At 48.5% G+C, this 9,526-nt stretch overlaps 2 protein-coding genes across 3 annotated transcripts; both read left to right on the top strand.

Annotated features, from left to right (window-relative positions):
- Positions 1-63: 63 nt before the first annotated feature.
- On the top strand, positions 64-2,509 carry Cd68 (CD68 molecule). 2 transcript variants are annotated; one of them, XM_032914350.1, is made up of 6 exons: positions 64-690; positions 773-1,248; positions 1,380-1,499; positions 1,632-1,710; positions 1,824-1,994; positions 2,217-2,509. In XM_032914350.1, the coding sequence occupies exons 1-6, from the start codon at positions 648-650 to the stop codon at positions 2,348-2,350; spliced, it is 1,023 nt and encodes a 340-aa protein (XP_032770241.1). In that variant the 5' UTR covers positions 64-647; the 3' UTR covers positions 2,351-2,509. The 2 variants fall into 2 exon arrangements, with proteins under 2 accessions (XP_032770241.1, XP_032770240.1); XM_032914349.1 differs by having other exon boundaries at positions 64-1,248.
- A 1,530-nt stretch (positions 2,510-4,039) lies between these two features.
- On the top strand, positions 4,040-9,515 carry Mpdu1 (mannose-P-dolichol utilization defect 1). Its single transcript, XM_032913362.1, has 7 exons — positions 4,040-4,185; positions 7,462-7,527; positions 7,634-7,766; positions 8,206-8,291; positions 8,388-8,506; positions 8,657-8,767; positions 8,888-9,515. Exons 1-7 carry the CDS (start codon positions 4,083-4,085, stop codon positions 9,011-9,013), a joined length of 744 nt encoding a protein of 247 aa, XP_032769253.1. The 5' UTR covers positions 4,040-4,082; the 3' UTR covers positions 9,014-9,515.
- The last annotated feature ends 11 nt before the right edge of the window (positions 9,516-9,526 follow it).

The following is a 9,526-nucleotide window of genomic DNA, read 5'->3' as shown; positions in this document are numbered from 1 at the left end:
TGCCCCTGCACTAGTTCTTTCCTGAATTTGCCATGTTGCTTCCTGAAATACCAAATGACCCACACTACTGAAATTTGGTACTGGGCCTTAGCACAAGACACAAGTGTCACTTGCTTCCAGTTTTGAAAAAGTAGTAATGGGTTCAAAGACTTCAACTGGGTGTTAAGTCATAACCCAGATGTGGCTGCTAATTACCTTGGGTTCTGTAGCCCTTGCTGTCCTGCGGTTATATAGGCCAAACTGGCCTTGTAGGTCTGCTTGCTGCCTTACAGTGCTGGGATTGAAGCACATGGGTGAGGGTGAATTTCTTACCAATGAGGAAAAGGCTTCCTGTTTGCCTGCTTTGTAAACTGCCAAGTAGAGCAAGTTTTGGCTTAGGTAAGTTCTGTGTGAGTCAACTGCCTCATCCTCACATGGTAACTAAGACTACCGCCCACTGAGAAGGCCACTGCCAATCACTGCTTAATTGTGAAAACATTTAAATTACTTTAGTGGGTGGCTAGAGCTGAGGTGCCTGAGTCAGGTTTGGGGTGGGATTACTTTGGTTAAGGGAAGTAGGAGTTTTCATTTCCTCTTCCAAGAGAAGACGGAGGGGATTGGGTTGAGGAAGGAACTGTTACAGCCTAGCTGGACTCAGCAGCTCTACCATGAGGTTCCCTGTGTGTCTGACCTTGCTGGTACTGCTTGTAGGTAAGGAGAATGGGAGATGGGAGAGAGGGAGCTCCTGGGCAGGAGCCGGCACCTGGGTTATCAACTAATCTCTTAATGAAAGCCCAAGGAACAGGGAAAGACTGTCCTCACAAAAAGGCTGCTACTCTTCTGCCATCCTTCACGGTGACACCTACAACCACTGGAAGCACAGCAAGCCCTACGACCACCCACAGGCCCACCACGACCAGCCACAGGCCCACCACCACCAGCCACAGGCCCACCACCACCAGCCACCGGCCAACCACCACCAGTCACAGCAATGTCACAGTTCATACCAGCTCTGGACCCACAACTATCACTCATAACCCTGCCACCACCACCAGTCATGGGAATGCCACAGTTTCTCCCACCACAAACAGTCCAGGATTCTCCACTGTTGGCCCTCACCCTGGACCACCTCCGCCCTCACCAAGTCCTAGTCCAAGCTCTACTGGGGCTCTTGGAAACTACACATGGACTAATGGTTCCCAGCCTTGTGTTCAGCTCCAAGCCCGAATTCAAATTCGCATCTTGTACCTGACCCAGGGTGGAAAAAAGGTAAAGTAGTAGGGCTTAAAGAGGGCCAGAGGCAAGCCCTGGGCTGGTTCAGAAGGGAGGAGGAAGAGCAGAAGGGATAAACTGGGTGCCATTCATGTGACTTCAGACCCACTATTCTTTCACTTCTGCAGGCCTGGGGCCTCTCTGTATTGAACCCCAACAAAACCAAGGTCCAGGGGGGCTGTGACAGTGCCCATCCCCACTTGGCTCTCTCATTCCCTTATGGACAGCTTACTTTTGGATTCAAACAGGTATACAGCTTGAATTTGTCTTCCTCCTTCACTCTTCTATATCCCACCCCTATACCCCCTAAGCCTCCTCCTTGCTCTATGGACATGGATGCCACTGTCCCTGATGCCTTGAGCCTTTCTGTTCACCTCAAGGACCGACATCAGAGCCACAGTACAGTCTACCTTAACTACATGGCAGTGGAATACAATGTGTCCTTCCCACAAGCAGCACGTGAGCAACCTCTTCTCTTTACCACACTAAAAGTCTATGCTGGAAGTGCTGGGGTGGTGGTGGGGACTCAGGAATCAGGACTAGATTTGAATCTTAATTACTAATTACTTTAGAGTGGACATTCTCAGCGCAGAATTCATCTCTTCAAGAGCTCCAAGCTCCCCTGGGCCAAAGCTTCTGTTGCGGAAATACAAGCATAGTTCTTTCTCCAGCAATTCACCTGGACCTGCTCTCCCTGAGGCTGCAGGCTGCTCAGTTGCCGGACAAGGGACACTTCGGGCCATGTAAGCTTGAAGTTTCCCATTGCACTGGAAACCTTCCCCAGAACTTTTTCTAAACCTAAGTCTCCTCTACAAAGCTGCCTATTTCCCCTTTCCTTATGCTCCAAACTATGGGGTTGAATTCCTCAACCTTTCTCCCTCCCACTTAACTCTTCTGTCCTCCCCGCCCACCTTTAGCCCATGCACCACTGCAGCGGTTCTCACTGACCCTGTTTTTTCTGCCAGGCTTCTCTTGCGCCAGTGACCAATCTCTCTTGCTGCCTCTCATCATCGGCCTGGTTCTCCTGGGCCTCCTCACCCTGGTGCTCATTGCCTTCTGCGTTACCCGGAGACGACAATCAACCTACCAGCCCCTCTGAGCATTTGCTCCAGTCCACTCTGTAGGCCACCAAGGAGCATCCTCATTTCTTCAGCATGCAATTGACTCCTCAGAGTTATCTCCCTTCTCTGTCTTTAAGAACAAAATTAAGAGATTTTTATAATAGGGGTGGGGAATTAATAAACATGCATGGTACGCACTCCTGTCCTCATGAAGAGTAGAAAAACTTAATGAAATCTTTGCCCTTGGCTTCCTTTGTCCTGCCAGGATTAAAAGCCACGAGTTTCTTGTCATGTGCTTTCCTGTGCCTTTCCATGGTTGAGTCACCAAGGGACAGCTGGCAAGAAGGGACAAAAATACCAAAGAGTGACCAAATGCCTTCGTGGGTTCATTTCTTAATGTCCTGCAACTGCTGGTGAAACTACTAAAACTCCCGCCTCCTTCTGGGGCCAATGGCTGCCTGTTCCCTTAACATAATGAATCATTCCATCTTGACATCCTGTTGCTGACCCTTGTGCGCAGTTAGAGGTACAACGTAACCAAAATGTGAGTAGGTGGCTGTATTATTTTATTTCAAAAGTGGCTACTGAACAATGAGATTCCATGTCCACTGTGCCAGGGCTAGCTCACTGAGGAGCCCACTAGTGCAGCAGACACTCTGACTTCTATGAAGGTTGTGCTTCTAGGAACAACTTTAGGCCTGGCCAACAAATGCTTGATCCCTGAGTAGCAGGAGAGGAAGTGATGCCATCTGCAATCTGCCCTTGTCCAGATTCTAAAAAGATATTTTCAGATGGCTAACCACGGCACCAAAAAAGTATAAATTCTGTTTATAGTAGGGCATGGTACAAGGATAGGAGCCAAGCATGGGTGCCCTTCCAATTTTACCAGTGCCATGAGGTTACAGAAATCCTTGGACTAGCGCTCCACCCAGCAGAGGTACATGTGGCAATCCTCCCTGCCCAGCAACTACCCCCAAGAACAAGGAACGGGGAAACAGTTTAGGAGTGCCTGATAGCCAAGCGTAGATTCATTAGGATAGTAAACGTAGTAGGTAGGTGACTTGACAAGAGTGTTGGAATGTAGCGTGGCTCTCTTCGCCTAACCCTTGGGGCCCTTTCCCAGATAAATACAAATTTTTGCTCGCATCCTCTGGGTTCCCACCTAGACACAGAAGAGGATCTGCGTCCCCGTCCCACACCCCCTTGTTGTGTCAGGGGCTGCTATATACTGCCCGTGAGCTCGCCCCTCTTCTGCTTCATTGTCATCTTAACATCTGGACAGAGGAAGAGGGAGGGTACTAGACGGAAGGCCCAGCTCAGAATGGCCTTTCCGGCTCTATGCTATTTACCAAGAGAAGATAAGAGAACTGCAGCGCCTTCACTAGCGCCATTTTGAAGACTCGAACTCTTTTCCTTTCCAACTTCAAACAGTATAAAGTTGGCAGAGAAAAGACAAGATGGCGCACACGCAAGAGGGACAGAGAAAGAGGGAGAAATAAACCTTGCTTTCAGAACCCAGAGCGTAAACAAAAGTGCGGAAGTTCTAACTGCGCAGGCGTAAAACTCTTACACGCTTTAAAATTCGAACGTCTAGGCGCGTACAAAACCTTGTCTGTGAAGAACTGTCTCAGCCTACTGAAGCTAGCAAGGGTCCTGTAGGAAAGGGAAGTGCAGCCCTGTCCCGGGGAGGAGGCGGGGTATACGCAGTGCGCCTGCGCGGCGCAGGTCAATGGCGGGGTTATCCCGCCTGGCGGAAGCTACCTTTCCAACATGGCGGGCGAGACTGACGGACCGTTCAAAGGGGTGCTGGTACCAATTCTTTTACCTGAGAAATGCTATGATCAATTCTTCGTCCACTGGGACTTGCTTCATGGTGAGTTTTATTCAGCCTTCAAAGTCTAGTTCGAGCAATCTTGGACCGTAAGTTAGCGTGACAGTGCCCATTAATGTCACGCGAAGCTGGGCAGAAGGCGCTTCTGAAGAGGGCGGAAGTGTTTTGGACCCTGCATAGGAAAAGTGCCATATTTGGGCATGAGGGGGTGTCGCCCGAAAAAAAATAGTTAAATTTGTGTTTTACAATCTGGGAAGTCGGTACCCCGCCCTCATCCCTTTCTGGACCGGGGATGGAACTCAGGGCCTCTTGCGCCACACTGCTAACTAGGCTCTATCCCCAGACTTGAAAACTCACTTTTTATAAAACAAAATTAAAATCCCAGCCAGGCATATAGACCTCCTTTCGTCCCAAGCACTCAACTACAGAGGCCCATGAATCCCCACCCCGACCCCTCCACCCCCGCCCAGCACCAACTTCTGGAATGTGTTATGTGGCACAGACTGCCCTTGAACTGGCAGCAGTCCTCCTGCCTCAGCCACCAGAATGCTGGGAGTATAGCAGCACTTTACTTTCCTTTTCCCTTTCTTTACAAGGCAAGTTCATGGCCAAATATCAAAGACTTTGGTAAGCCTTTTCCATCTCTTCTGTTCTAAGTTCATTTTGGCTTACAATAGTAAAGACTTCCTGCTGGGCCAAATGCCCACCAGGTCAAAGATTCTGTGATAGGGAAATTGCCAGTATGGGGTTTCAGATGTAGCAGAGCAGCTCCCTCACTGTGATCTATTGAAAGTCAGTTCTCTGTGAGCTGGAGAGATGGCTCAGTGGTTAAGAGCATTGACTGCACTTCCAGAGGTCCTGCGTTCAGTTCCCACAACCACGTGGTGGCTCACAACCATTTATAATGGGATCCGATGCCCTCTTTTCTGGTGTGTCTGAAGACAGCAATAGTGTACTCATATACATAAAATAAATAAATCTTTAAAAAGAAAGTCAGCCCTCCACACAGGGGTTTTGAAAAAAAAAAAAGGAAAAAGAATTAAAAAAAAAAAAAAAAAAAGAGAAATTGCCAGCAACAGTGGACCACACTTTCAATCCCAGCACTTGGGACACAGAGGCCGGAGGATCTCTTGAGTTCAAGGACAGTCTGGTCTATAGGGTGAGTTCCAAGACAAAGAAGTAAATGATGGAGATAGTGGAGGAACAGGGAAGAAAGTCCTGGAAGAGTGGGGATGACCTAGAAGGTTCAGGAATGTATGGTATCGGGGGTTTGTGCCTTTGGAAGGAGGAGTATTTGAAGTTTTACTGACAAGAGAGAAAAGGGTCAGGAACTTCTGAGCAATGCCTGTATAACTAAAAAGCAAGGAAGAGCAGGGAGGCCTGCAAGTTTGCATCCCTACTTGGGACTGGAGGGATGGTTTACAAGGCTGGTGACCTGAATTCAATTCCTGGGACCTACAGAAAGACAAAAATGGAGAACTGGCTCTACAAAGCTGTCTCTGACCTCTGACCTTCACACATGTGCCTATAGACACACACAAAATAGATTATTCTTATGTATATTTTTATTCTTAGTATTTTTTTTTCTTTTCTATTTTTTGGAGTAGGGACCGAACCCAGGGCCTTGCGCTTGCTAGGCAAGCGCTCTACCACTGAGCTAAATCCCCAACCCCCTTAGTATTTTTTTAAATTTACTTATTTATTTCATATATGTTGAGTACAGAGGAGAGCATCAGATCCCTTTACAGATGGTTGTGAGCCACCATGTGGTTGCTGGGATTTGAATTCAGGACCTCTGGAAGAGCAGTCAGTGCTCTTAACTGCTAAGCCATCCCTCCAGCCCTTATTTTTAGTATTTAAATTGTGTGCGTACATGTATACCCACACATGAACACAGTTGCCTGGAGATGCCAGAGGCGTGAGATATCTCTAGAGCTACAGTTACAGGTGTTGTGAGCCATCTGACATGGATGCTAAAATTTGAATTCAGGGGGGCTGGAGAGAGAGCTCAGTGGTTAAGAGCACCGACTGCTCTTCCAGAGATCCTGAGTTCAAATCCCAGCACGCACATGGTGGCTCATGACCATCTGTAAGAGATCTGATGCCCTCTTTTGGTGTGTCTGAAGACAGCTACAGTGTACTTATATATAATGAATAAATAAATTAAAAAAAATTGAATTCAGATCGCTGCAAAAGCAGAGACGTGCTCTTAATCACTAAATTACCTTTCCAGCCCCAAATTTTTAAGATGTATTTTTGTTGTGTGTATTCCCTTATGTAGAGACTTAGGTCAACAGAGTTGGGGGCAAAGCCATCTTGTTGGCCCAATAATTTTTTTAAAGATTTATTTTTGTTTTATATACATTAGTGTTTTGCCTGAATTTATGAGTGTGTCAGATCCCCTAGAACTGGAGTTAAGAGTTGGGGGTACTGGGAATTGAACCCAGATCCTCTGGAAGAACAGTCCATACTCCTAAACGCTGGTCTACTGTCTGTCTATCTTTCTAGCAACAGTTTCTCTGCAAAACGCTAGCTGTCCTGGAACTATGTAGACCAGGCTGGCTTTGAATTCATATAGAGACCTGCCTGCCCTTCCCTCCCAAGTGCTGGGATTAAATGTGTGTGCTACCACACCTGACAATAGTTTTTAAATATTTGAGATAGGGTCTCACTATGTAATTCTAGCTGGCCCTGAACTCAGAGATTCTTTAATCTCTGTACTACAACACACACATCCCTGATGACTTTTAAAAGACAGAATTTCTTAGTACATTTTTATTGGGAGTGTATTTTATTATGGGCAATGCATGGAAGTTCCGGAGTTGTCTGTCTCTCCGTCTACCATGTTGATCCTGGATTAAAGAGGGATAAAAGTTAGCTTTCCAGTTACACAGGCACTGCTCAAAAATCTCCTGACCCCACTCTCTCGTCAGTAACGGATGGCCACTTCAGATGCTCCTCCTCCCAAAGGCAAATGCCCACACCATGTATCCCCGGAACCTTCTGGACCCTTATGCAGGCAACCACCCTTCCCTTTCATCAGCGTATCTTGTCAACTCTAAGAAATACTTAGCCGTATTTATAGGAAATGGAAGGTTGAACAGGAAGGAAGGCAATCACGGAGAAGCTGTTGTGAAGATGACACGTCTAGTCTGAATGTTTGTAGCCAGAAGGATGTCTGCCCCACTATATCTCCCGCAGAGACTTACTGGTGCGGTGGTCGAGTTAAGGGTGAGGGGAAAAGGGAGCAGCTAAGAGCACTTCAGACCCTCACCTGGGCTCCAGAGGCCTCTTTGCTTATTTTTTCTCTCTTCTCAGTTCCCTGCCTCAAGATTCTCCTCAGCAAAGGCCTTGGGCTGGGCATCGTGGCTGGGTCACTTCTTGGTATGTATAGTTCCTTCTGTCAGAGTAAAGGGAAGGGGGTTGAGAGGCTGATGCCAAGGAATGGGGATAGTTTGCTTCTTCCTCAGCCATACCACTTTTTCCACAGTAAAGCTGCCCCAGATATTTAAACTCTTGGGAGCCAAGAGTGCAGAAGGACTGAGTCTCCAGTCAGTAATGCTGGAGCTAGTGGCACTGACTGGAACTATGGTCTACAGCATCACCAACAACTTCCCCTTCAGGTGAGAGTCCACTCTTCATGCCCAAAGCCAAATCCCCACAGTTCTTTTATTTATTTACTTTTTTACTATTTACTTGAGATGGGAGGGGGTCACAGAACAACTTGTTGGAGTGGTTCTCTCCTTCCAGCGAGTGTGTGTGTATCCTGGGGCTGGAACTCAGGTAATCAGGCTTGGAGGCAGACATCTTTACCTGCTGAGCTGTTCTCCAGCCCCAGTGACCGAAATTCTAATAAGAGTTCTAATAAGTGCTTCGGCCCTTCCAGAAGTTTACTCACACCCATGAATATGGGATGAAGGGAGCATTCTGAGTGACCGGGTGTGGTGGGGTTGTAGACTGGAAAGTACCGGCTAATCAGAGAACAGAGTCTGATGGGCGATGCAGGCTTTCCCTGCCTTTTTCCAGGCCTGCCTTTTTCCTTCCCACCTCTTGACTCTGCAGCTCTTGGGGTGAAGCACTGTTCCTGACACTACAGACGGTTACCATCTGCTTCCTGGTCATGCACTACAGAGGAGAGACCGTGAAAGGTGCCGGGGATTGGCTGGAGAGCAGGCATTGTGTCTTGGGGACTTTGCTGGGGACTCAGGAGGCTCAAGAGGGCTCCTTGTCTCCCTGACCCCCAGGAGTCGCTTTCCTTGCCTGCTTTGCCGTGGTCCTGTTGGCGCTGCTTTCCCCACTCATGCCTCTGGCTGTGCCCACCCTGCTCCAGGCCTCCAATGTACCTGCTGTGGTGGTGGGGAAGGTGGGTACTCAGAAGCAAAAGGATGTGTATGGTAGTGTAGAAGCAGAGGGAAACCTCCAAGTAAGGAGTGCAAGTCTGCGGGGAGTGAGGAAGGGTGATGGGTCACAGAGGAGGTTCAGAGGAGTATCAAAGTATCAATTTCTCCTCTAGTTGCTCCAGGCAGCCACTAACTACCACAACGGACACACAGGCCAGCTTTCAGCCATTACAGTGTTTATGCTGTTTGGGGGCTCCTTGGCCCGGATCTTCACTTCTGTTCAGGTGAGTGCACCTTCTGCCCTCTAGAGGGCAGTAAAACCTCACTCTCAGCCAAGTGGAGAGGTAAGCTGCCTGCCTGCCAGCCCTGGAACCTTTCTAGATCTGTGCTGTCTCTCATACCAGGAAACTGGAGATCCCCTCATGGCTGGAGTCTTTGTGGTCTCTTCTCTCTGCAATGGCCTCATTGCTGCCCAGGTCCTCTTCTACTGGAATGCGAAGGCTCCCCACAAGCAGAAAAAGCAGCAGTAGAGCTAGCTTCTAGAATAATTCCACCTCCATCCATCCACTCAACTTCAGAGTCCTCCCACATGACCCGATCTGCTGGTGCAACTTAATCACCCTCCATCCCACTGTATTTGCCGCCTCCTGAGCCTGGGCGGTAGGAATAGTAAAGCCCTGCCCTCATTCACTTCACCAGTTGCCTGGGATCCCTCCTTTTAAGCAGCTGTTTTCTCACGGGAGCAGGTGATTTTGCCCTGTCCACCTTCCTTTTGGACCAAGGACAGAGTTGGGAAATGTGGTTGGAAGCTAGTGACTGCTTCCCTCTGCTGCCCGAGTGGGTCGATCTATTGGACCCCAGTTCTGGAGGTGGGGGAGGGGGAGAATGACTCAGATAAGGCCTCAAGGCTGGGCGAGGAGGGTCCTGCTGTGGCAGGTCCTGGCGGAAGGGTGTGTGGAGAAGGCACTGGTTGCCACTGTAGGGAGAGAATACAGATAGGACAATAAAAGACTCAAACATGCTTTAATTATACAAAATTGCGC

This window comes from Rattus rattus, chromosome 9 (assembly GCF_011064425.1).
Source record: "Rattus rattus isolate New Zealand chromosome 9, Rrattus_CSIRO_v1, whole genome shotgun sequence".
NCBI classification, from domain to species: domain Eukaryota; kingdom Metazoa; phylum Chordata; class Mammalia; order Rodentia; family Muridae; genus Rattus; species Rattus rattus.
Note: the sequence above shows the minus strand (reverse complement) of the source record. Positions and strands in the feature narration are given on the sequence as shown.